At 34.8% G+C, this 27,422-nt stretch overlaps 1 protein-coding gene across 1 annotated transcript; it reads left to right on the forward strand.

Annotated features, from left to right (window-relative positions):
- Nucleotides 1–1,066: 1,066 nt before the first annotated feature.
- Nucleotides 1,067–24,775, forward strand: LOC134530679 (proteasome subunit alpha type-2). Its single transcript, XM_063365733.1, has 6 exons — nt 1,067–1,348; nt 15,318–15,394; nt 15,843–15,956; nt 22,021–22,162; nt 22,993–23,148; nt 24,472–24,775. Exons 1-6 carry the CDS (start codon nt 1,308–1,310, stop codon nt 24,644–24,646), a joined length of 705 nt encoding a protein of 234 aa, XP_063221803.1. The 5' UTR covers nt 1,067–1,307; the 3' UTR covers nt 24,647–24,775.
- The last annotated feature ends 2,647 nt before the right edge of the window (nt 24,776–27,422 follow it).

The following is a 27,422-nucleotide window of genomic DNA, read 5'->3' on the forward strand; positions in this document are numbered from 1 at the left end:
CATCATTGTAGCTTGGATAGGGTTAATTTCCCCCGCCACGAGGCCTGAACCTTCCCTGAGAATACGACGCAACCTGCATCACGGGGGTGATATCCGGGACTACGACAATAATTAGTCATTATTATTTATAGAATACTCTTATCTTAATAACATCTGTTGGCGGAAGGCCTATAATAATAATACATAACAACATTTAGATTAATTATATTTGAAAATAAAAGTCAAGCTAAAGACTGTCAGTCACTTGTTGACTACTCCAGTGGCTATTTGCAAGTAAAAACAGGTAGGTAAATTAGGTTGGTTAACACTGTGGTTAATTATTGGCGGAAGGCCGCAAGGGACGTTCCGGACGTTTATATTAATTGCGGTTTCCCATGGGGGAAACTGCTGCACCCCTACGACACACTTTCACTATTAAGGGCGGTACTCCAAGACGTTTGAGTAAGGTAGCGAATTTGCACTGCCTTGTTGGGCAACTGCCGTACCCTAACTCTCGGGTCATATTCCAAAAGTGTCCTAACTGAACCCCTGTAAGGTATCAGATTGGCAGCCGTTTTAATAAATGAGGACTTGTGCGAGGCTATAAACAGTTGTACTTCGTGGAATCCATCGTAATTTTAGCTTATTTTTTTAAAACTATGGAATTATAATGTGAAATAAAAGATTTAATTTTGGTTGTACAAGAATAAACGATGAATTTTTGGCCGTATTTATGTTTGCTGTTTTTTAAGATATTAAGGGGGAAATTGTAATCGTAACAGTTCCGTTAAAGCTCATTAAAAAGGATATATATATATACATACACATATACATACAGTTATGGATCAAATCGGCAACAGATAGGACACAAAAAATCAGTGCCCTAAAAATAAGGGACTGGCCGTGTCCTATCGTGCACTTGGAATGTGTTTGGGGTAAAGGTATTGTTTATTCAACACCTAAACTCTAATTTTTGTGTCTTGGAATACGGCCCTAAGTGATCTTCTGCTAATTAAAAATAATTTGGCTGCTTTCTAGCCCGTTTTTATAGGCTGGAATCAACAGCCACTAATTCAATCATAAACAGGATATTACTTAACCGTGTGTTCGTCGGCGTACAGATTAAGTTTATAATTTTTATGTTTTTCAATCGTAAACTCGCCTAAAACTCGTGGATATAAAAACTATTGTTTGCTTTTGTTTGCAAATCATTGTTGCTACTTTTATATTCTGTGGTTGCCCAGCCTTGGTATTTGCCGATATGTGTTCTATGGGATAAGGTTGTGGATGAATGACAAAATAAGTTTTTCAAATCGTGCGTTGTAATCATGGCATCTGAACGGTATAGTTTTTCGTTGACAACTTTTAGGTATGTAATCTACATGTTTGTCAAGTTATTATTACATTTAATATACGATCACAAATTGTAAGTATTAGAATTACAAACATTTGATTTTCAAGCAGCAGCCTCTTTGTAGTTGTGTCAATGGTATGATTGGATGTTTTAATTTGATATTTTAATATTATATACCAAAAACCATGACTCGTTTCACAATTGCACGGAAATAACATTTCAATTATTACATATGTTATTATTTTCTGGGGAACAATTCACCAAGACAATATTCTTACATAGGTAGTGGCTTTTCCTAAAATAAATAATAAAATTAGAAAATTATATCTTTGAACACTAAATACATCATATATTTACTGTGAAAACAGGGTTTCCTAAATTCCCATTGGTTTCTAAAGGCCGGGCTACATTCGCAATAGCACGCAAATAGCACACAGATAGCACAGAGCTTGATGCTACATTCATGCCAACATAAAAGAATACCGGAAGCATTCAAAAATGTTTTTTAAATGTATAACTTCCGTTAACAATTTTGGTCACTGAAGTTGGCATAAGTGACGTTTGTTAATGTTATGTTTGTTTAGATACGTGTGTTGTTATTGTGGTACGGTTTACGTTAAACCCAGAAATATTTTAAATACTTCAAAGTTTACATACAAAACACAATGAGGGTAAATATTTACTTGGGCGGTATTTCCGAAAAAAATGTTAAAAATCCGAAAATACCTTTATTTTATGCTCTTCAACTTCCTCTTTTCATTAAAATCGGCGGAGATTAGAAATTCCAAATACTTTAGGAGATATCGAATTTTTAAATTTCAGCACAAAACCAGCGCATTCCTGTGGCGTGCGTATACCATTGTTTCTTGTTTACTTACGAGTATCTATTTTTTTATTGGATAATGATGTCACGTGATTGTTTGTGATAGGCCAGAATTCAAATGAACTAATACGTGATTATTTAGTTCAATTATTGTTTAAAACGGTGTTTAATTACCGCCTCCAATTTAGGTGAGTTTTTAACGTTTCTAATTTTAAAGTCTTATTTGTTATTTTGATATTGTTGCGCAAGTAATAAGTAACAAAAAAATTTACGTGAGTTGTTACTGTACATCCTTTGTTACGGGTTTGTTAGGTAAGGTCAGTTACATTATAAATAATTTAAAACTAAAGAATAATTAAAATTAATTCACATTATTTTTAATATCACCTTAGTTTGAAAGTATTTATAATGTAACTGACCTGACATAATCAACCATTTTAGTTTACTGTTCACCCTCTGTCCGGGTTTGTTTGGTCAGGTCAGTTACATTATAAATATTTTAAAACTAAACAGCCATTAAAATTAATTCACAAAATAATTTTTAATGTCGGCTTAGTTTGAAAGTATTAATAATGTAACTGACCTGACCTAATCAACCATTTTATTAATCACGCATTCACGATTCACGTATTCATGAACACACGGCAAAATAACAAAAATGGCTCCGCTCGAATGGTTCCACAGGTCTTGTATTGCAAAATTAAAAAATTCAATATCTCCTAAAGTATTTGGAATTTCTTATCTCCGCCGCTTTTAATGAAAAGAGGAAGTTGAAGAGCATATGATAAAGGTATTTTCGGATTTTTAACATTTATTTTCGCAAATACCGCTCGACTACATATGATGAAATTTAAAAATTTGATATCTCCTAAAGTATTTGGAATTTCTTACCTCCGCCACTTTTAATGAAAAGAGGAAGTTGAAGAGCATAAAATAAAGGTATTTTCGGATTTTTAACATTTATTTTCGGAAATACCGCCCAAGTAAATATTTACCACAATGAGCATTAAAAAATACATATCACTGTTTATTTCAAATCCGGCTTCTTTTTACACATTCATACACAGACTTCCAAGCATTTAATTTAGCTTCTTCATTTTTGTATCCTGCGGATCCCCTGTCATACAAAATATTTTTACTTTCTATTACAGCTATCAAAAAGCTATCAAATGTGCCTTCCATTTTTATGTTATCGTGTGTTTGAAATTAATAACAAACTACTCAAGTCAACAGCACCAATACTTTCTTGACAACTGTTCTTTTATAAGCCACTGTTTGCTGATTAGCTACCACCAGGGCTGCGTACAGAAAATAACCTAAAAGTTAATGAACTTTCCGTGCGCCGATCCTGTGCTATTTTTCTGTGCGCGTGCTATTTGCAGGGTGTCTACTGACCCTGGAAAACCTGGAAAACCTGGAAATATCAGGGAATTTTGTAATTAGGGAATAATCAGGGAAAAATCAGGGAATTTTTGTTTGGTAGGTTGTAGTTGCCAATACGTTTTTTGTTTATTGATCAGCTTGCATTGACGTGGCATCATGTGTATCCCCTCCCATTTTTATTTTTGAATGGCAAATAACGAACAGTTCCCACGTCCATTTTCTTTTATTTACCATCAGATTCGGAAGAGTCGTCAAATCACGTGATACAAACTGGTTCAAGATGGTCTGTTATCCTGCTGACGTACGTGCTGCAGCATGTGCTTCCCACGTTCAGATTATACCGACAGGTGCATTTAATTTTAAGTATCTATGGATGCCCTCAACGTAAACTGGACATTTTTGTTATCTTTGAAAACAGATATCACAGACACTTTTGGTGAAGATTCGCCATTGTTGCTAGAAATTGGTAGCTGTGGGCTTCATACGGTCCATGGTGCTTTCAAAACTGGAATTTCTGCTACACAATGAGACGTTGTTAGTTTTTTGAGGCACAGTTACTATTTGTTTAAGCACGTACCTGCAAGGAGGGCAGATTACATTAGAATAACTAGATCAGAGCTTTTTCCCAAGAAATTTTGTGCAATCAGATGGAATACTGCAGTTGCTGAGCGTGCCATGAAAACGTTACCCCATCTAAAGAAATTTGTTAGTGAAGTTTCTATTTCATCTCTCTCTTTCAGTGTAGTGAAAAGTGCTCTTGAAGATAATCTAAAAGTAAAATTGACATTCTTCCACTTTTTGGCGTCAGAGCTGGAATTGTTTCTCACAATGTTCCAAAGTGAAGCACCCATGGCACCTTTTCTCTATGATTCACTGGTAGACATTTTATTAGCTTTGGCAGGAAAGTTTTTGAAACCAGAAGTACTGAAGAGCTTTAGGGAGAAATGCAATTATCTCGATTGGATGTAGATAACCAGGAAAATCTATTGACTGCTAACAATATCAAGTTGGGTTATGCAGTACGCCATGCCATCAAGAAAGAGAAAGTACCAGAAAAGTCTGTCCTGTTACAGAAAAATGATAGGACTTGTCTAAAGGTTATGGTAAAAAAAACTTCAAGACAAAAGTCCCCTGAAGTACAATCTTACCAAGGGAATTTCCTGCTTATGTCCGTCTGTGGCTTTAAATTCGGGTGTGAGGAAACAGCGTGTGAAGTACAGTTTAGAATGTTGTCTTCAAAACAGGTGGCTATCAGGACAAGAAGCTGATAACATAGAGTGATCATATCAGTTAGTATGTTCCTCGCAAGATTCTGCAGCACTGTTCACATCTTTTTCTCGAGAAGACGGGCGCCTTGATCACTTGTGGATGCTCTTTCTTAAGGCACATACAGTAGCTTCCAAAACAGGCCTTCTAAAGTTTGTGAGGATGGTGTTGGTACTTTCCCATGGAAGTGCATCATTGGAAAGAGGATTTTCAGTGAATTCTAATCTGCTGACAGAAAACTTGCAGGAAGAAATACTGATCGCATGAAGACAGATGTATGACTTTGTTCAACGTTCTGGAGGTGTAGAGCATGTTGATATCACCAAGTCCATGTTACAGTATGTAAGAAATGCTAGTTGTAGGCGTAAGGAAGCCCTGCAAACAAAACAAAAAGAAAAGGAAGCTACAGACAAGAAGAAGGCAGAAAAAAGAAGAGTTTAAGAGATCAAGGCATTGCAGTTGAAGAAGGCTTGAATGTTGGATTTGGCTCCTTCTGAAGTAAGTGCAATAGACGCAAAAGTTGATTCACTGCGAAATTGATGGGAGCTTCCTTTTACTAATGTTTTTTGCAAAAGGAAGTGTGTGAAATATTTGTAGCAGCATGTTTTATTTGCCATCAATTGAGTCACTTTGGCCACGTTTGGAAGAAGGTAATTTTTTTACTAATTTAAGTAAGTTGAAATACTTTGAAACCCGTCAATGTAATATTATGCAGTTTTTTTTTTTTCAGTTTCTTGGAATGTCGTAATTTTGTTAAAGAAAACCTGGAAAAATTCAGTTTTAGACCTGGAAAACCTGGAAAAATCAGGGAATTTAATTTACTAGATCTGGTAGACACCCTGTATTTGCCAATGTGGCAGCTCATATAGTGTATGTTGAACTTCTGTGCGTGCGTCTGTACTGTTTGCGTGCTATTGCGAATGTAGCCCGGGCTTAAGAAATAACCGCTTATATTATACGTTATAGTACATGTGCATTGACTATGCTAGTGCTGTTTTTTTAACGCATTACTTAACAAATCATTTTTCCAAAATTTGCACCTGTGTACCAGCATTTCCAGAGTATTTTTGCTATTTGTACAGTGGGTTCAAACTTAATTATTGTGAAGTAATTTTTTTGTTTTATGCATAAGAAAGTTTAATGTTTCTAACAGTAAATTAAATGAGCAATATGATGGTAATGTTTTCAAAATATATCAAAATTAATTAAAAAATATATAAATAGTTTTTGCAAAAAAAATTTTAAACCACACAAATGTGCTCTTAAAATTATGTGTAAAAATTACAATAATGGAAGCTATCATTAACTTCTGTTGTTAGGGACAACGGTTAAAGTTAGAAGAAAAATATTGTATGTCTTGAAGTTCGCCACTTTCCCATAAACAAAAAAAAAAAAACCATGAATTCTGCAAATAAAAATATTCACCTATCAGTTTTTTTTGTAATGTTTAACGCTATGGTATCTTGTGAAACAAGCGTCCGGGCATAACGGAATGTTGCAGGATGAACACATTAAACTGGTACACTCTTTGGTTTACAGCCCTTGACAGAGCACACACGACACTGCCTCAGAGTATTTGTTCTCTTCCCGACCTGAGGAATCTTTACAAGGGGGTGCTTTTTGATGCCATCAAGCAATCTTGATGCAGTATCCTGCACTGGTGGCTTGGCAACAGGCGAAGCTCTAGAACAGTCACCTGGCTCATCACATGAGTCATCTAGCAACTGACGACTGTTCTTTTGTACAGGAGTCGTACGTAGTCATGCTCTCAACGCACTCTGAGAGAAAGTCCACAAACTTTGTACGCCTTACGCTAGTGTGTTCCGTCATCACTACAAATGCATTATATGCCCCCATCAGTAACAAATGGAACACCACCTTTTTTGTCCACTTAATTGTCTTTCGAGCCATGGGATAATATTTCACCATTTGGTCAAGATGATGAACACCCTTCATGTAAGTGTTGTAACTAACTACAATCTCGGGTTTCCTACACTGCACATCACTAGAAGAGCCAGCCTTCTGCTTCCTCGGTTTGACATCAACCATAGCAGCTGTGTGCATGGTTGAGATAAGCTTCACAACTCGCTTGTCCTTCCAAAACACTACTCGGACATCACCATCTCGACGGAACACAATTTCTCCCTTTTTTAAATTGTTGGCGGTAGCAACAAGATCTTTGGGAGCATCACGGTTCTGACGAAGTGTTCCACATGTGTGTGTGTTGACACCCAAAAGCCTTTTACTCAGACCTACACTATTGTAATAATTGTCCATAAAGAGACAATAACCTTTGCCTTTCAGGTCTCCCAACAGGTCAATCACTATTTCAGGAATAGTTTTGCCATCACCTGAATATACTGAAAATGAGTAACAATACCCACTGTCAGCCTCGCACAAAATATAGAGTTTTATGCCATACTTGTCGGGTTTTTTTGGCATGAAAACTCGAAACTTGGCTCGACCTCTCCAAGGAATCATGCCCTCATCAAGTGAGAGCATTTTCTTGGGTGTGTATACTGAGCGAAATTTGTCTGCAAAACAAATCTATCACAGGTTGAATTTTGGTGAATTTATTAGATGAATCTGCATTACTGTTGTCACTGAAGTGCAGAAACTTCAGAAGTTGAAGAAACTTATTCCTACTCATTATTTTCCCAAAAAATGGTGAATGGTAAATTTCCCTCGTAGTCCAGTAGTCTGTTATTTTTGGTTTTTTGACTTGGCCCATCAACAACAAGAGGCCCAAAAACTGCCACATTTCTGTTTCTGTTACTGGTGTCCAGTTTTTGAAAGAAGAATTAGGGGTTATGGTGCCCTGCACAAGAAACTGCTGTTCATAATATGAATTTGTTTGCGTGACAAACAACTCAAATCAACTCGTCAGTGAAAAACAGTTTGAGGTAATCAAAAGGTCTCGGAGGGGGTAAGTTGCCATTATTTAGGGGCTCTAGAGGAGTGATTTTTACACCACTCACGCTTGTGAATGGGATGTTTACAGGAAGTTTATCTGTTTTAGTCCAATTATCTGACGTGGGGTTGATTTTTGAAGTACTTTTTTAACTTGTTTACTTTTTTTCGTGACTTGTGCGGCACTTGACGTACCGGGAACATCACTTTCACGTTTTGACGATTCCGATGAACTTTCAGACTCGCTAACGTAATCAACGTCTGAAATATTACTACTATTATCCGTGTCATCATTTTCCTCGCCCGAACTATCAAAAATATTCGTACCTTGTAATTTTACGCGACCGCGAAACCTCCGCCGACGCCATCTTACTAAACTGAGAAAAAATAACTCACTTTCGATACGCCTTTGTTTCCATTGTTAGCCAGCAATTGAAACGCGGAATGCTGGAATCGATAGCTCGAAACATCAGCTATCGCCGTACCGCATAGCAACTTAGATAACTCGATCCTTGGGCAAGTAATGAGTCGACGAATGCAGTCGTGCACGATCGTCGCAAACGCGACGCACGGTACATGTAAACAAATTTCCGTGCGTCGCATTTGCGACGCTTGGCTGTAAATGTGTTAACATTCTTATATATGGAAAATCACAGGATTGGCATACCTAACATTCTATTCAGTCCATTCTCATGCAATGTTCATGCATGTTTGTTATAAATATTACAAATTTGTGACATTGTGAAAATGGTCATTTAGATTAGGTTTGCACCATTAACAAAAAACTTTAAAATATACCTAGTGGACAGGTAGTTTGGTCATTATAGCTACATTAAAAATACTGCAAAATATTTTTAATATCTGCTTAGGAATTATCGCGTAGCGTAGCGACCAATTCATAAAAGTCCATTCCCAGGCCCGAACAGTTCCGAAGTTTACCCAAGTTTACCTAAGTTTGCAGCTCGCACGAGCAACTTCCGTAGTACATATTACAGGATAAAAATGTGCATGAAAAATGTCCATATCATCTTTCATACACTTACGAGACAGAGAAATTAGAAATTAGGTAATTGTGAAGCTACATTAAAAATACTTAAAAATATTGTGGATGGTTGATTAGGTTAGGTAAGGCAGATTAAAAATACTTTGATATTATGAAATTGGTTAAGTCAGGATAGATGCATCTTAAATTAGTAATTTCTAAGCAACTATTAGAAATATTTTACTGTATATTTGGTAATTATCGACTATTGCAGCTTTTTAGAATGGAAAGTAACTATTTTGTGAAAAAATTAAATTTTTATATCTTACGTTACAATATCTGTGCTTTTATGCTGCTGCCGCCATTCATTGTTTGCTCAAAAAAATAGAAAAATATGTTTTCCATATACTTGAGATGTTCTTGAATTAAGCCTGTAAGGAAGGTTGCTTAAGTGAATTGACTGTTATGCTTGCAATTGGGCTTTCACCCAGTGGCAAGGAGTCATCCCTTTTCACTCACACTATCTCTCTCTCTCTCTCTCCGCCCCCCCCCCCCCCCCCCCCCACTTATCATTCTGCTGAGATCCTTTGCATCTTTCACCCCTACCATTTATTCATCCAACCCATTTCACTCCCTTCCTGTCCTGCCAAGAAAAGCGTTCCTACCCCTTTCCGTTCACCTCCAGTCCCTCTAGAGCTTCCAACCATGATCTCTCTGCCTTTTATACTGACCTCTGTTTATCCTAGTCCTCAGCTGCTCCCAGCTCCCTTCTCCGTTTATTACCTTATGCAGTCTGACTAACCTTCCCACCCTTCTCCTCCTTTGTAATGCTTCCCACTCTAGCTCCTTAATCATCTCAGTACTGGTTTGTGAAAAAATAACAGTTTATAGCTTACATTACAATACCCATTTATCCACGCAATCGCTGACATTTATTGTTTTCTTTTTGAGAACTTTAGTCAATGTAGGTGGTGTTGTAATAATAAAATTTGTTTAAATAATAACTACTTCAATTGTATGAAATTTTTAATGTTTATATATCATGTTTGTTGTTTCATTAGTATAAGTAATTGTATAATGAAATGTTTGTTTTGTTACATTGCATTTAAAATGCGTACTATTTTCAGTCAGATTGTAATGGGTGGCAAAAATTTGAATAGAATTGTTAACATCATTCATTTTCTGTGAGGAATATGTGCTGTGCACTGAAGTAACTGACATTGAATTTTGCCGTCTTTCCAGGGAATTCTTTGATTACAGCCATCGCATATACTCTGTGTTTTATATGACTGGTTCTGTATCCCAGTATATCCTTGGATCCTGATGCATGATCCTGTTGGCTTGATTCTGTGGCACATGATGCGTGCTATTTTAATTCAGTACGTTGAAAGATCCTGATGGCATGATCCTGATGGGTTGATCCTGTGGTACATGATGCTTGCTGTTTTAGTTCAGTAAGTGCACATGAAAGAAATTTCAAAATAAGAAAGAATTATGATTGTAGGATGAAAAAAAATTCTTTTTATTCAACTTAAGGATCATAATTCATTATTATATGACAATATTTTTTATTTACAGGATATTCTGACGTACTGAATTAAAACAGCAATCATATTGTACCACAGGATCAAGCCAACAGGATCAAGCCGTCAGGATACAGGCGTAAACGTCAATATATAAAATGGAAGAATAAACATATTTTTAATTCTCATTAGTTGGCTACATTTGTGCTAAACAAAGAGATGTACAATTGTGGGTAAAAAATTAATGGCGCCGGCAGTGTGAAAACACAGGTATTGTAATGCAAGTTTTAAACTGTTATTTGTCACGAACCAGTAGGAATTCAGAAATCATCCCTTCAGGGTAAATTTAGGAACATGTGTAGTGTGTGAAAACCATGTTTTCCTATTTTTTTCTTTCTGTTCTAAAAAGCCTAGATGCCTAATAATTATTGTATATTTAATATAGTTATACTAACCTAATCGACTATTCTCAATATTTTACAAAAGTTCTTTAAAACACACAAACCCACATGGGAAAGTCAAAATTTGTGGTGGCTGCATCAATACACAGGGATTTCAATGTAAAATATAAATGGTGATTTCTCAGGTACCAGTTGGAATTTAGAAACACTTATTTTAGGGTAAATAGAGGAAGGAACACTTTAAGTGTCTGAAACAATTATTTTTGGAATTTTAATTTTTTTATTTATGGAAAAGCGGCGACATGAGAATTTGACTTATTTATAAACGTATATGCATTTCATAACAAAACATATTTAGATATTTAAGGCCCATCTACAATTATGTTGTCCTAAATTGTGTCCAACGGACACTGATTGCTGATTGGTCCACATGATCATCTGACAGCATGGGTGGTGTGGATGATGGTTGGAACCTCCCTGGTCCAAATAGATGAAATATTTATTTTTGCCTTCCATTTGTGCGGTAGTCTGTAACCTGATGTATAAAAGGAATTGTCATTGCATGTTTTAAACGTAATAATTCCTTTTATTTGACAGTTTACGTGCTATCGCATGTAACAAGTCGGTGCTTCACTCCTTACTACTAAAGAAAATCCCTATCAAAGGTTGATGCTTGTGTTTGGATGCATAGTAGGGACTCACATGATTTTTTTTAAGTTACTATCTACGTTACATTGTGTCACAATATCCAAATCAAAAATATGTACACATTCTTATACATGGAAAACCACAGGATCGGCAACGCAATTAAAACACAACATGGTGGTGGCTGCTTCTCTGCATAAGCCATCAAAAAAGAACTACAAATTGTAATTTCTCAGAAATAGTAGATATTAAGAAATACTGTTTACAAGGTAAATAGAAAAACATCTCTTGTAGAAAAATTAAAATTTCATTATAATTGCAATACATTCGTAACATTAACTACTCTGATTATTAAAGTAATGCCTATTTTGACTAAAAGTTCTTGTAAACAAGCACACAGACCCACACGGGTAAACATTAAAAGGCAAAGGCAGTAACAATGCACAGGTATTGTAATGTAACCTATAAATGGGTATTTTTAAAACCCTAGTCAGAATTTAGAAACACTTTTTTTCAGGGTAAACAGAGGAATGTTTTTAGTGTTTTTAAAAAAAGTGTTTTTGAATTTAATAATTCGCGGGAGCGCGGGAATAAGGGGATAAGTCAAATATTGGCAAAAATGGTGTTTTATGGTATGAAATAAAGGAGAACAAGCTCTACAAATTGGTCCAAATGGGTTAAGTCTAGCACCATTGTGTGTTATTCTATGGCACTGAACTTTTGGAATGATAATTACTGATCTTGCATACTTGGAAGAAATTTAAATGTTTAATATCTTAATTTAAGTAATTTTGACATATCCCCTTTTTCCCGCGCATCCGCGAATTTATTTACGGAAAAGCCACAATGTAAGCAAATTACCTATTAATGTTGTTTCAGATAACAGTGCTGTATTCAAGTTATCTCACCAAATCTGTATAAAGACTAAGTATTGAGTCAAAATTATATGCATTAAATAGAATATATTTAATCAGAGCTATCATTCTATAAGCATTTGATCTATTTCAATATGTTAATGAAAAAAATAGTTTTGAATCAATCAAGATACCTGTCTCTGACACAATAGGATTTTACAATATCTTGATTACCTAGTTTATATTCAAAAGGAATGGGATGATATTTTCTTGAGAAAGTATTGCATATAAGTGCATTACTTACATATGTAAATGTAAAACTAATCTAACTATACAAGATAAATTTAGTTTTCTCAACAGTTGGCTGTATTGAAATAAAAAAAAAAAAAATATTATGACAGAAAAGTTCTGTAATTGCGACGGCCTATTGACATTAAATATTTTGCATTTCAACTGTTTTGGGTTTGGAGATTTGTAAGTTGTTGTTGTTTAAGGGTCATTCCATTGTTACGGATGGGACAGTTAAACCTTAAAAATAATGTTGCACACTGTCTCAAATATATTATTTAACTATTTTATCAATATCTGCAGTTAGTCACCCTTAGTACGGATTATACGACTTCCAATTCTTGATGTATGAGATAATTATTAATTTTGATCCTTGAATTATACATCTTTTTGGTATTGTTACGGACGGGACACAGTTTGGACAGGGCGGCAAAGGTGAGTTTTTCACCGAATATTTTCTGTGAATTATAAAGTGATTTACATCCAGTTATTACAATACATGGTATAGTAGTAGTTAGTTCAAACATGCATAACCTCCTGAAATCAGAACTTAGTTTTAATAACCATCAATAAAATGTTTTTGAGAAAGTGACACGTTACGGACGGGACGTTACGGACGGGACGTTACGGACGGGACGTTACGGATGGGACAAAAGTCTGAATGACAATAACACTCTTAATTTAGTACTTTGGCTTAAATAATTTTCTTAATGAACAGAACATAATTACATTTAATAATATCAGCATATATGATGCTATTAATTGTCCATTTTAAAGTTATTTTTGGCCTCTGAATCAAAGAGGAATACTAAATATTTTCTGAAAAACTTTAAGTGTTTTTTATCCAATTAATTTCCTATTTAGTATCTAGATAATGAGAAGTTAAAAGTATACTATATACTGACATAAATAATTAAGTTTTAAGCAACAGTTAAAATGTTTGTTACCTACTTAGTGAGTGACCTGTTACGGACGGGACATGACCTGGGACAAAATATAATTTACAATACCACCTTACTGAACATAACAATTTGGTTCAAAAGTTACTCCTTAATGAACACAACAGCAAAAATTCTAACATTATCAGTCATTTCAGTATCGTAAATATTTTTTAAGTTCAGTAAAGCAGGTTCTACATAATCGCAGGAATTATCTTTTCAAATTTGTAAAAAAATCCTATCTCCAAGCTGTTTTAACTCAGGTTCTGGAAGTAAACCTATCACTTCTGAAAAGTTCACAACATATTTCTTCCTCGTATCAGTTTTAAAAAGATTGTCCTGGCATGCATCGCGTACAACCTACTCCATGTAGAAAATCTCAATGCTGCCATCATCTTCTACTCCTCCCTGGCTCACCACTACATATTTATGTTTACCTACTCTGCCCTACTTGCTCAATGAGTAGGGACTGTCTTCCTTGAACATTGTTCTTGGTAAGCTTCTGCACAACACACTCTTCATCTGTCTCCGAATCAGTGTACACTTTATGGTAATATGGAATTCTGTTCCTTGGCTTCAACTCTAAAACTAAAGATTTTTGTACATTACATGTTTCTAAATGTGTTAATATTATTATAGAAATTCTCATGTGAATGTTGGTTATTAGTACATGTTTAGGTAAATTCGCAATAATTTACAAAAAACAACAAAATGATTACCTATATATTATAATAAATCTTAAAAACGTTACGGACAGGACAAATCTTAAAAAAGTGATTTATTAGTCCAGAAAATTAATAATCAACATTAAACTTTGAGGTTCTGTTAACATCTAGTTATAGTATCTAGTCATGTATGTTAAACAATTACTTGATTAATATTTTATGCGTATAATAAACTTTCTTACTTTTTTGTTACGGACGGGACAACATCAAATAGGTCTTCAAAAAACACTAGTTGAAACCTCTGAAAAATAACTGTAAACCACAAAAACCATACAGATGGAAGCCAAATGAACTGGTCTTTTCCCTCCAAAACACAGCTGTTAAAGAAAAACATATATAACCAATGTTAAAGGAGCGCCAACTTGACTTGTTTATATCATAATACATGGTAATTATTAGGACCCATTTTAAAATGAAAAGTTATGTATGAAAAATTAAAAATAATCGAAAAATGTATACATTTCTGGTTAATTAAGGATATGTTGGGTAGTTATAGTCTTGTAAAAACATTTTATGTTATGTTTTAGTTTTACACAATTTGGTCCTTTTTGGCATGGAATGGCCGTTAAGCCATTTAAAAATATTTCTGCAGTTGGAATGGTTGAGAGTAAATTTATTGTACAAAATATTTCATTGTGTTAATGATGGCATTGATAAATTTTAACATTTTTATTCTTGTAAATATGGTAAGTTATTGACAAATTTTGTGTAATTTTATATTGGCATGGATTGTATTACATTTTTGTGAAGGGTTTTCCTCTTTTTGTGCTTGCTGCATTCAAATTTAAATTCATAGGGTTTTTGTGTGTTTAATTTCAGAGGAAAATCGTGAGGTAATACATTAAATTTCTAAAGTTAGTTTTGAGCTTATTGAGGTTGTAAAGAAAAGTATGTCATTTTTTTCACTGGATTGTAAAAAACTCATTACTTACTTGAGAACCATTTTGAAGTTTACAAAAAATTTCATGATTCATCAAGTAAATATTGATTGAAAATGATTTAATTCACTTTATTTGTTTGTGCAGTGATTTTAATAATTTTTATAATTATAAGGGTTATTTTTTATGTTTCGGGGGGGGGGGGGGGGAATTCAATGAACATCTGTAGCATTCTGAAACACATGATTTTCAGATCTAATTTTAAGGTTTTGTATATTGTGTTTGTAAAATTCCTGAAACACTCGTATCCTTCTTGTGTATGAATAAACTGATTGTGAGGTGCATGTATGATTTTGTTTGCATTTCAGTCCATCAGGAAAGTTGGTGCAGATAGAGTATGCATTAGCAGCAGTTGCTTCAGGGGCACCATCTGTTGGCATTAAAGGTAGGTAGAAAATAGGCAGGTCCATTTGAGGTAGTGTAACAAGTACACATAAACTGGGTATATTGTATCAAGGCCAAGAATGTTTGAATAACAAGTATTACTTTATCAGAAACACTGCAACACTTAATGAGGAAAGTCATGGAAATAATGTATAAAATTGTTGGTTGATAAGTTTTAAAAACAAGTATTAAACATTTTTTGAATAGTAGGAAGATACAGCAGTACTTATTTTTATTTATCTGTGTTATCTAGTGTTTTTATTTATTTACATCCATTTTATGTTTTAAATTGTGACCATAACAGTTGATGGTACATAAAGTTTTAAAACTGTATTCTATTGTTAAAAGTGTCAACTAGAAGAAAGCTATGAAACTATTTTTAGCTGCAGACACCATATACTGCATAGAATAAAATGTACGTTTTCACCTCAAACTGTTTTGTATTTCAGCAACAAATGGAGTAGTTCTTGCAACTGAAAACAAACACAAGTCTATCCTTTATGAAGAACACAGTGTACATAAGGTGGAGATGATAACACAACACATTGGAATGGTGTACAGTGGTAAGCATGTTGGTAGTTTGTAATATTTTTTACACATGATATGCACTTGTTTTTAAGTGTTAAAACTTAATTAGGCTCTACCCTTAGAAGTAATCCATCTTAAACACTGCCAAATGAAGGAGAATGGAGAGGGTGAGATTTTTTTGTTCGCTATGCCCTTGTAGAGTTGCTGTCTGTTACTTGTCTTACCAGTGTTTTTATAAAGGTGGGAGATAAGTTTTAATTACCTTTGGTTTAAAGTCTCTAAAATAAAGTTTTTTTAATTGAGAATACATATTTTGCATGGTTTTATAGTGTGCATTCTAAAGAAGTTACAATTATTTTTTTCCCAACGCCAATTTTTTACACCACTTGAGCAGATGTTTGTTGTAATAAAAAAAACATTTCAAGCAAATGTTTTAGGCTCCACATTAGAGTCTCGTTTATCTGACATTCTGTAATATCCGACATCACACAAACAAACATCAATCTGTAACTATAACTGTAAGTTGCAAGCGTGAGCATATTTAGGTATATTGTTTGTTGTTCCGACTCTCAGTGCTAATTAGTTACCCCAATGATAAAAAATTTATATAAACCATCGAATAACTGAATATTTTAAGTACTATATTTAGTTCAGCAACTGTTAAGTTTATTTTTTCAGTTTTTTAATAAAACATGGTTATTAGGTTTGTAATGTGTAAAATTATTAAATACGTAATTATGTAGATTTCAAAGAAATACTAATTATTGTAGCTGTGGATTTTAAAAAAGAAATTCTTAACTCCTTCAGTAGGTACACAATCAAATCTATTCAAATTGTTTGTAAATCTTATAATTTTTATCTAATTTTTTTTTGAAACAATTGTTAATGAGATGAACCATTGTTTCAGGTAGTTGAAAAATTAGAGGGGTAGAATTAAAAAAAAATTAATTTACTTACCACGTGCACGGTTAAATCTGTACTGTTTAACTGTAAAACCTTAAATTATCTTTGACTTTTGTCTAAAATAATTTTTTATATGACCAACCATTACTGCAAGGGGTAGAATAAACAAAGATTGGAGGACAAAAAAAAATCTTAACTCCCTTTGAAGGCACAGCATTGTATTCGTACAAATTGTGTATTAATCTTATAATTTTTAACTAAAACTTTTGTCTGAAACAATTTATAATTAGATGAACTATTGCTCAAGGTTTTGAAAAAATGATGTTAAAATTTAAAAAAAATTATTGATCATTCCCTTTGTAAGTACACTATCAAATCTATTAAATTGTTTGTCAATTTTATAATTTTTACCTAAAACTTCTGCCAGAAACATTTAATACAAACCATTACTGCAAGGGGTGGAAATAAGGGTTGAAAAACAAAATAGAATTACTTTTTTTTAATAAATTTACTTTCATTTCCATTATAATTTATTGTAAAATGCCTAAACTTTATCTAAAACCTTTGGCTGGAAAATTTTTTGATGAAACAAACTATTACCGTAAAAATAGGGTTTGAAATTTTAAAAAAATTAAACTTTTCTAATATCAAACTCTTCATAATTTATAAATAACTATCTTAATATTATCTTATCAAAAAAATTTTATACCACTACGTATTAGTGCAAAGGATGAAAAATTGTTTTTGATAATCAAAAATAATTGCATGACTACCTTTCTAGGAATATTATGAAATTGTAAAAACATTTAATGCTGGATGCCTTAAGTTAAAAAAAAAAAAATTTTGTTGCATGGAATATGAGAGAATGTTAAATAGTTCTTTTTGGAATATTGATGAACATAGGATGTTATGTGGGTTACATAGTTCTAAAAATGTTTGAGGAGTTTATAGAAGTTTCCAAAATATTTACAAAAAAATAGGTATATACTTCGAAATCTACTTACGCCTGTAGGCTGTACCAAAAAGGAATTTTTTATTTTTTATTTTTAATAGTTTTAGTACATTCCTATTAGACATTTTCACATGTCAATATTCTGCCGGCCTGTTAATGCCAGATAAACAAGACACTACTAGATTCTTTAGAGGTGTGATGTACAGATGCAACAGTTTTCATATTAAGTTTTTCAAAAACTTGTACCTTCATTGGTCTGATTTTTCACATCAACGAAAGAAATCTACCCAAATTTTCTTGTAAGTAATTTGAAATGGTGAAATATCCATGCAGATATTATGTCTAGAAATAAGTGATATTAGATAGATATATATCTAAATATATACAACCATTTGAACTGACAATGATTTGGTGTCTAGAGACGATGAAAATAAAAAAAAACTAGTTATAAAGTCTCATCATGGTAACTACTGCTATGGTCTTTTTCCGAAATCTGCGTAGAATTAGGTAAATGCTTTGCAAATATTTCTTAAGGGGGTATATAGTATTTTAAATTTTAATATATTTATATTTTTTTAGCATAACATTTTTAAAGTCAATTATATAATTTTCTGATTCTGTCTTTTATATAAGGACTATTTCTGTAAATTAATCACAATGGCTCAAATTTTTTAGTCACAAATTTTATAACCAAATATATACTGTATGTTATGTTATAGTAGTAAAAATTCACACAATTGTTAATAATGATGATCACTTGCATAACATTTACAGCTTGTAAACACAGCTTATTTCTTATTTTCAACTTGATTGTTATTTATTTTGATGCATTTGCTAAATTTTACAGCATTTTCAAAGACCAAGTTTAGGCCTTCCTTGAATTACTGTTTGGATTATGATAGTATTTTTGATATTTTTTTGATTATAAGGGCTTAGTATCTAAGGCACTGGCCTACTGGACTTAATACTTTCCTTTATTTTGCCAGCTTTGCATGTTGGGAGTGACAGTGTCTATTGCAATGAACGAAACTACCATTATTGAAGGGAGCAAGGAATTTTTTTATTACTCAATTTATTGTAGTTATTAGACTGGTTTAAGTTGGTTAGGTTATTTTGTGACCTATAGAAAAGCATCAAAGTTATGGTTTTGTGGTGACCATAAAGCTTGGTCTCAAGCCATGTTGATTTTTCATTTTCTCAACATTACTCTTTCTGAAATTTGAACATACTACCTCACTTGAATTTGTTTTACTGTCACTAATATTTTTAACAGGTATTCACTAAGTGTAATATCATGGATTAAAAAGATGTGCTAGTGTTCCTAATTATTATCACTTGCTTCACTTCTTACACCCACTATATTAAACTTAGGGAATAGCTGTTGGAAATATTAGTGACAGAACAACAAATACAAGGGAGATATTATGTTAAAATTTTAGAAACAGCCTTTAAATAATAGTAATAACAATAAAATGTAAAAAATCAACATGGTGTGTGAGACCATGGCTCTGTTTCGCTTGCAAGGTTGATTTATCACTACAAAGTACTCTCTATAATCCAGCAATATACTTTTCTGGCCGTCCATTAATTTGGCAGTTTGAACAAAATGCAAATAGAGTTTGGCAAAATTTTTGATGTGTCATGCTGCGTGTTATTCCCATAAACCACTAACTAATACTGTGATACACAGAGACTTGATTATACCTTTCCAAATCGTAAAAAAGTTGAATACACGTTAATACAGTAGTGTCCCGCTAATCCGAACCCTGCTAATCCGAAAATCTGCCTAATCTGAACAGGGCTAGGACAAAAAAAAATTAATTTTTTTAACATTTAAGAACAAGAAAAGTAAAGAAAAAAAAGTTTTTTCAAGTAATGTTGTAGGTTTATTAATATGTACATAAAAAAAATTATAATTTATCTATTTCACTTTCTAACTGAAAAGAGAGAAAAATAGGATTACATACATAGTACTTAAATACATATGTACGTATTGAAATTTTTTTAATTTACTTACATAATATACATATGTAGAATTCATGTTCTGTACAGGATTGACACAAAACAAAACGTAAAAAAGCAAACCATTATCTAAGAGGTAAAGTCAGTAATCTTCCTTTGACGCAATGCGCTAAATTGGCTTGAAGATGCAATGTTTCGCCAACGCCGCATAAACATAACACTGGCTGCGCCAGTGTGAGAAACATCAGTCGGCACGTCCCCTTTCTCCTTACTGACGTCTGCATCGAGATCAGTTGACGTTCCCTGCACAGCTGCTTCAATATCTTCATCTGTGTATTCCTCGTGGCCACAGTCGTCAATGGCCGTCCACTTTTCAAAGCACTCTTCTGCATTTTCACAACCTGGTACAATTTTTTTCACTAGTTAAAGAAGTTCAAACTTTTCTTTTGCTGGGGGGAAGACTGTTTGGACAAACTCTAAATCAGGCCAGAGATTTTTCCATGATTTCTGTAAAGATTCCTTTTGTGTTTTCTCCCAAGCTTCTGCTACTCAGTACATGACATGTTTGGTGGTGATTTTCTTGAGTTTATTCATTCTCTTTAAGCAGGCTACAAATAAGCATTTTTCTGTAATTCTGTTTCAAAGCCTGCAAAACTCCTTGGTCCATTGGCTGCATAATCGAAATGATGTTTGTGAGAGAAAAATGGCTTTGATATCACTGCAAACAAGTTGCATTTCTTCAGGATGTGACGGAGCATTGTCTATGAGTAACAAAGCACTAGGAGGCAATCCAGTTTCTTAGTTAAAGGCCTTTACTTTTGGCACAAATTGTTTTTCAAACCAGTCTTTGAACAAGACACGATCCATCCAAGCATTCTTTTGGTTTCTGTAAAATACAGGGAGAGTGTTCATGTTCATGTTTTTAAAACAGCGTGGTTTTGCCGATTTGCCGATAACCATAAGTGGAAGCTTATTTGTGGCAGAAGCGTTGCAGCAGGCTAACACAGTTAGGCGTTGTTTAACCATTTTAAACCCTGGTGCAGATTGTTCCTCTTGTGATGCAAGATTTTTGTTAGGCAATGCTTTAAAGTTAAATCCTGTCTCATCCGCGTTTTAAACTTGCTGTGGCGAGTAGGAAGAAATGATATATTTGAACTCCTCAAGGTATTCAATAGCTGCTTCATTGTTTGCTGACAGTTTCTCCCCAGTTATTGTAAGCTGCCTGATTCCATGTCGTTTCTTCCATCGGTCTAAGAAACCGCAACTAGCTGTAAATGATGCGTCACCATCCATGAGATTGTTCAATTGAAGCTCTTTTTCTTGAATCAGAGGGCCAGTGATAGGGATTCCTTTTTGTCTTTCTTGGGTAAACCATGAAAAAAAGGTGCTTCGTCCAATTTTTCGTAAGAAGACACTGTCTTTTGCTATGTTTTTCAATAATTTTTTAACTTGTGGTAGTACAAAACTGCTCAATTTTACCTCTGTTCTGTTTCCAATCGGAAATGGTTGCTTTGCCGACACCGAATTCTTTCAATAACAGAGTGGCACTTTCACCTTTGTCAAGTCTTTTCAGCACTTCCAGTTTTCTTTTAATCTACACTAGTTATGTTTACGCTTGCTTGTCATGATGACCAACAGCAGGGACAAGCACAGAATGTAAAAAACCACACTACACACCGCTCACAAGGGCTTACAAAACACAGGGCAAGTGCGCAGTAGCAGGTGACACAGCAGTAGCATGTGACGCACTGACTGTCTGACTCATCATAGTTGGGAACGGAAGATGAGAGGAATGCGTAAGCCTATGCAGAAAGGAGGATGGGGACTTTGTTTACTCTGGTTTAAGGTCACTGCCCTTCATTTCGACCTAATGTTGTCACGTATTGTAGGCTGTTGGATTTGTTAAACTCGGAATATTTTATATGATATGATATTTGGTATGATACTAAATATGTATGCTAAATAATAAGTTGTATTTTTCGCCTGACCTTTCATACACATTTGACATATCAGACACTAAATACGTCTCAAAAAGACAATATATGGCATTATATGACAAAATTCAGCTTAATCTGAATTTTCACTAATCCGAACCGGGTTCGGTCCCAATTAGTTTGGATTAGCGGGATTCTACTGTATGTGCAAATCCTTTTGTTAAGAAATTAGTGTCGTTACATATCCTTTTATTTTAGAAATTATTGTTTATGAAAACTACTGAATTGACATGAGCCATTTTAGTAAGATAATAAAGTCATAGTGAGTCCTGTTTTCCATGTTTTCAGGTATGGGCCCAGATTACCGTCTTCTTGTGAAACGAGCTAGAAAGATGGCACAACAGTACCAGCTTATTTACAAAGAGCCTATTCCAACAGCTCAGCTTGTTCAGAGGGTAGCTATGGTTATGCAAGAATACACACAGTCAGGGTAAGTACAAGTAACTATCGCCTGCAGCACTTGTTCATGACGTGGCAGAAGTAGGTAATGAATAAAGTCTTCTTGCATTGCAATCTGCAATGCCTTGCTGTGCAAACCTGTGAGGAGCTGCTTAGTTATGCCTCGTATCTTTTTTGTTAGTGGCACTTTGGTGAGCATGTTTATTGCAGAGGTTAGACAGGGTGTGTACAGGTCACAAAAATTTTGAAAGTCACGAAAAAGTTAAGAGAAGTGTAGGACTGAGTATTCAAGTCTCAAAAACGTCCTAAAATAAACATAAATAGTGCTGTAAGTCATGAAATTTAAATTTCCATGAGCCTTTTGTTAACTTAAATTTTTTTATATACCTCAATTAAAGTTACAGTTGCACATTAAATGTAATGATTTGGTGACTCTCCACTTAAATCATGTGGAAATCGTCTCAGAAAAGTTTTTTACTTTAGCATTCTAACTAATAACCAGCACATCTAAATCCTATTATATTAACAATGGACTATTAGACTATTAGACTTTCTTAATAAAAAAAATTTCAAGGTGTACAACCATCTTGGTGTCTTTTGCAGTTTGGAGAGAACACTTTGAAGTTATCATTCAATGGAATATGATCCTGCAGTCCTTCACAGCTCAGGCTCTGTTGGTGAATTTAATGCACATTTGCTTTGCTCATGTTATTTTTCAGATTGTCTTAATGGGAGATGCTAATAAGTTTTTCCTTATTTTCACCCTCCCACATGCTGTTGTCATTTTGGCCATCTTTGCTCTGATGAATGTTTGGCCGTGATAAGTAATAAGTTGACATCATGTTCATGTTCATATTTCAGAGGTGTACGTCCTTTTGGAGTGTCACTGTTGATTTGTGGCTGGGACTCTGGGAGGCCATACTTGTTCCAGTGTGACCCTTCAGGTGCCTATTTCGCTTGGAAAGCCACAGCGATGGGCAAAAACTATGTTTCTGGAAAATCCTTCTTGGAGAAAAGGTATGTTTCTTTATCCCCTTTATTGCTCTTTGTTACAGTGTGTGGCTAAACCACAATTATCAGCTAGTTGTCTGGTTTGTTGTTTTCCTTCAGAATATTTTGTATTTTAGAATAAAATTTATAATTGAGTTACTTAAGCTGTTAGATAAATTTAAAGTGTGTATCTGCATATCGATATGCATCATGATAATAAGTAGGATGCTGCCATTATAGTCGCTGTGACCCTAAGGTGGAGATATATGATTTTATTGCAGCAGTACTGCAAAACATTGTCTTTTCGAAGACTTCAGGTGTCATCTGTGTTATTTACTTTGATTTCTCCCTAGTCATCTAGCAATGTATCCTTGAGGAAGCTACCATTATTTGGACATACATATCTTTTTCATATGAATTCACCATATGTATCATCGCCTCTTTGCAATATTACCACTACTATTTGTATATGAATTTATCTTCACACCAGCAATTGTAATTTATTTAAAGTATTTGCAACATGTTTACTGTCAATATATTCAGTACTATGTACTACTTTGATATGATTGCCTCACTTCTAGGCATGAGTGATGGTTTCAAATATCACTTCCAACATATCTACAAATGAAATAAATTCAACTCTATAAGCAATATATAAAGCTTTATGTTTTTGTCCCATCATGAAACGGTTGGCAAACTAAAATATGTGTAACTACCAATGTACACCTGAAAACACACTGGAATGGAAGGATTTGTTATTTTGTTTTTCAAGATGGTGTAAACAGACACATAACTGTGAAAAAAATCTACATATGTATTTTTGACATGTAGAATACACAGAGGTTTATAATTTTTTTTTTTTTTTAATTCTTGAATTTTAGAAAACAAACATAAATAGGTATTTCACTTCAAGTAGCATGAAATTTCTAAACTGTACCGAAATAGATGTTGAAATGATAATAAAGAAAATGCTGAAAATATTTCTTCTTACATTAATTAAATCATACACATGTAAACCTTATTACAAAGTAAGTACCTCACTTTAAATATAGTCTTACTTTGAAGTATAATTTATTTTTAGATCCCTACAAGATGTACATTATAAATAGCCCTTTCCGCAAAAATGTTAAATTTAGGAGCCCTAGTCTCATGATAGGGGTTACCAATGTTTGTTAACTTTTATCTTTTCTTGACTCAGAATGTAAATTAAGATGTAATGAACAGTGATGACGTATGCCAAAGAAATGGCAAAATTATGAATGGTATCATACAACAAAGTGAAAACACTTTAATGCAAACAACATGGAGACACAATTATACGTATTGAAGTGGTGTGAACATTTTGTACAGATACAGCGAAAAGTTGGAGCTTGATGATGCGGTTCACACAGCCATCCTGACCCTTAAAGAAGGCTTTGAGGGCCAAATGACTGCTGACAACATTGAAGTTGGAATATGTGATGAGAAGGGTTTCCGACGGCTAGATCCTTCGAGTGTAAAGGATTATCTCGCAAGCATCCCATAGTTTTCTATTTTTCCTTATTTTTTTTCCCTCCGAAGTTAAAAATTTTCACATTGAAGAATTGTTACACAAGTCATTACTTCCTTTATTTTTATGAAAATCAATAAATTTGTCAATTTTGACTAAATGTAATTAGTGTTTATTAATTCAGTAATTCCTACTTTGTATGGTTATGCAATCACTGGGTTTATCGAAACTGGGAAGTATGTATTGACAAGTTGAGGGTGTTGCTATTAAGTTAAGGTGTTTTATTTGCACGTTAAGTCAAATTCAAGTAAGGTGGTAATTTAATTACTTGAGTTGGTCCAATTTTCTGTTGTGCTAGCAAAACATTGGGGAGAATTTATTTCTAACAGTTATAGAAACTTTTTTGTTGTACAACATTATTAATATTAATTTTTAAAACTATTGTAAAAGTAGTTAAAATTGATTATTAAATCAGTTAAATGTTATCAAAAGTTAAAAAGCACTTTCAGCAATGTATGATGGGATCTATATTGTATTTGTGTAATTTTTGTACGACGTCAACTCTTTGTTATTAGTTCCAGAAAGAATGGTAAAAATCCAAGACTATTTGCCATAAAGAAAAATATTCTTTTAAGTATAGTGGCTTTGACTCACTCAGTCATTACTGAAATTGAGAGTTTCTGCCTTTCATGTATCAATATTGTTTTAAGTTTTGCCCATTTCATTTTTAAAACAAAAATGTTATCTCATGTCATAAGTCATGCCACTAAGCAGTTTATTTAACACATTTGACGTCGACCAGGACTACGCCCTCCCTTAGCCCGATGTGCCACGTCACGCCGCAACTGCCCCCTCTCCTCCCACCACCACCCTCTATTCAAACCTCCCGCCCCGTGCGTGTGTGTGTGTGTGTGTGTTGGGCGCCCGGCAAGAGGCGGTGCTAGAGTCGGTGCTACGACCCCTTTCTTTTATTAAAATAAACATAATGTAAAAACCTTTTTATGTAATAAAATATCCCTAATTGTCACGCCTCAAGTTTTAGTAAGTAAGTACGGCGCAGCGCCCCATGCGGGCATCCGCAGAACTACCCGCCAATAGTTTTTAAACTTTAATAAGAAATAACACCATAACTAAAGGTTGTTAATTATAAATAAGTGTACTTAAATTGTTTGTTTTTTAAATAATATTTGTTTGATTAAGTATGTTACCGGACGGCTGCCTGGTAACAAAGCGGGAACTTAACCCTTCCCGGCGGCCATGATGCTCTCGTCTCGTCAGTCTGTTTCCGTTCGCCGCCTGGAGTAGGAGCGGCCCGCGCACCTCGTCGACTTCATCTCTTTTGTTCACTGATCCATTAGTTTCCGTCGCATCTTTAAATAAATCTAAAACCTTGTAACTTCTTCGAGGCCTGCTCCAGGTGGTAGACTCTTTCGCCTATATATTTGTTTTCCGTTTACGGATATTTCGTACGCTTAATACGTGATTGACTCTCGAGGCCAGGCCACGCGGTGACCTGGTCAGCCTATAAACTGGTTATCACCCGCAACGGTGTTTTTTAGTACTTTACGTAAAACTCTTTTAACATTTTTGTAACGTGCCGTGTAATAATTCGCCTGTGCAAGTTCGCTGGTAATAAAATCACTAGCTCAGAATGTGTGGTTCAGTGGTCACGTGTATAATTCCCTGAGTTCCGAGGCGTGTGGGACGCCTCAAGAGCCCACGAACACGACGCACGAGGGGGGAGATTAGCCTAGCCCCACACGGGTCAGGTCACGACCCTGAGCCAAGAGTTCGTAGCCGGGTCCACGTGCCCTTCCACGTGGTGGCGCCCAAATTACTCCTTTTGGTCCATCCGAAACCCCCCCCCCGTACGACACATTAATCATATCAGCATACAAAACAAACTACCAGTATAATTTCAAACAGAATTGTATTTTGTATTCTACATGACTCTAGTTCAAATACTGCCGCTGCCATACTCATTTCAGTTTTTCTCATTTTCCTGCAATTACTTCTGGCAAATGCTGTAATAGTACCACACAGTTTGCCACAGCAGATTTTATCCCCAATATCTCTGATTGGGGTTGTTTTCACCTGTAATGGCCTTACTGTCGATAAGTTATTAAGGTCGATTCTCCGAATGCACAGACATTTGCATTTAAAAACCAGCTCAGCAGTTTTAGTTTTGTCTTTTAGTCTAGACTTCACCTGTATTGTTTAATTTTTTTTTGGCTCATTTCAGATTTTTATGAAATTATAATTAATAAAAATTTCTTCTAGCACCGAGCCCTCTTGGGCTTGATGCCAGTCTCCTGTTTCCAGGGGTGTACAGGGGTAGAGAAGGTCGAGCTGGTCTTCAGGCAGGATTCACAGTCGGCTGGTATGTAGGTTGGGCGTTGGTTCGGGCAAGGGGGACGAGGGGTCTCACCTTGGTGTGGTTGTCGGTCTTAGGTTCCCCTCTCCCGTGGCTGGGCAGTCTTCTGGAGGGGAGATGCAGGGGTTGCGGGAGCGTCTGTCTCCGGGCTGGTACTAGATCGGAAACAGCCGCTTGCAGTTCCTTGGTTGAGGTGGATTGGTTCACACTAGGATGTTCGGGAGAGTCAATGATGGGTGACAGAGGGGCTAGGAGGTGTCGATAGAGACGTAGGATGCTGCTTAGACATTTCTGGCTGGGTTCCTGGTCTCGCGATACAGGGCCGAGGGGGCTGGTTATGGGTAAGAGCGGGGTGGTATGTGGTGATAGGGGCGTAAGAGGTGGTGTAGCTGAAGCTGGTTGAGCTCCTCCTCTTCCTTCCTCTTGACGGTGGATGCA

Source organism: Bacillus rossius, chromosome 3 (assembly GCF_032445375.1).
Source record: "Bacillus rossius redtenbacheri isolate Brsri chromosome 3, Brsri_v3, whole genome shotgun sequence".
NCBI lineage: Eukaryota > Metazoa > Arthropoda > Insecta > Phasmatodea > Bacillidae > Bacillus > Bacillus rossius.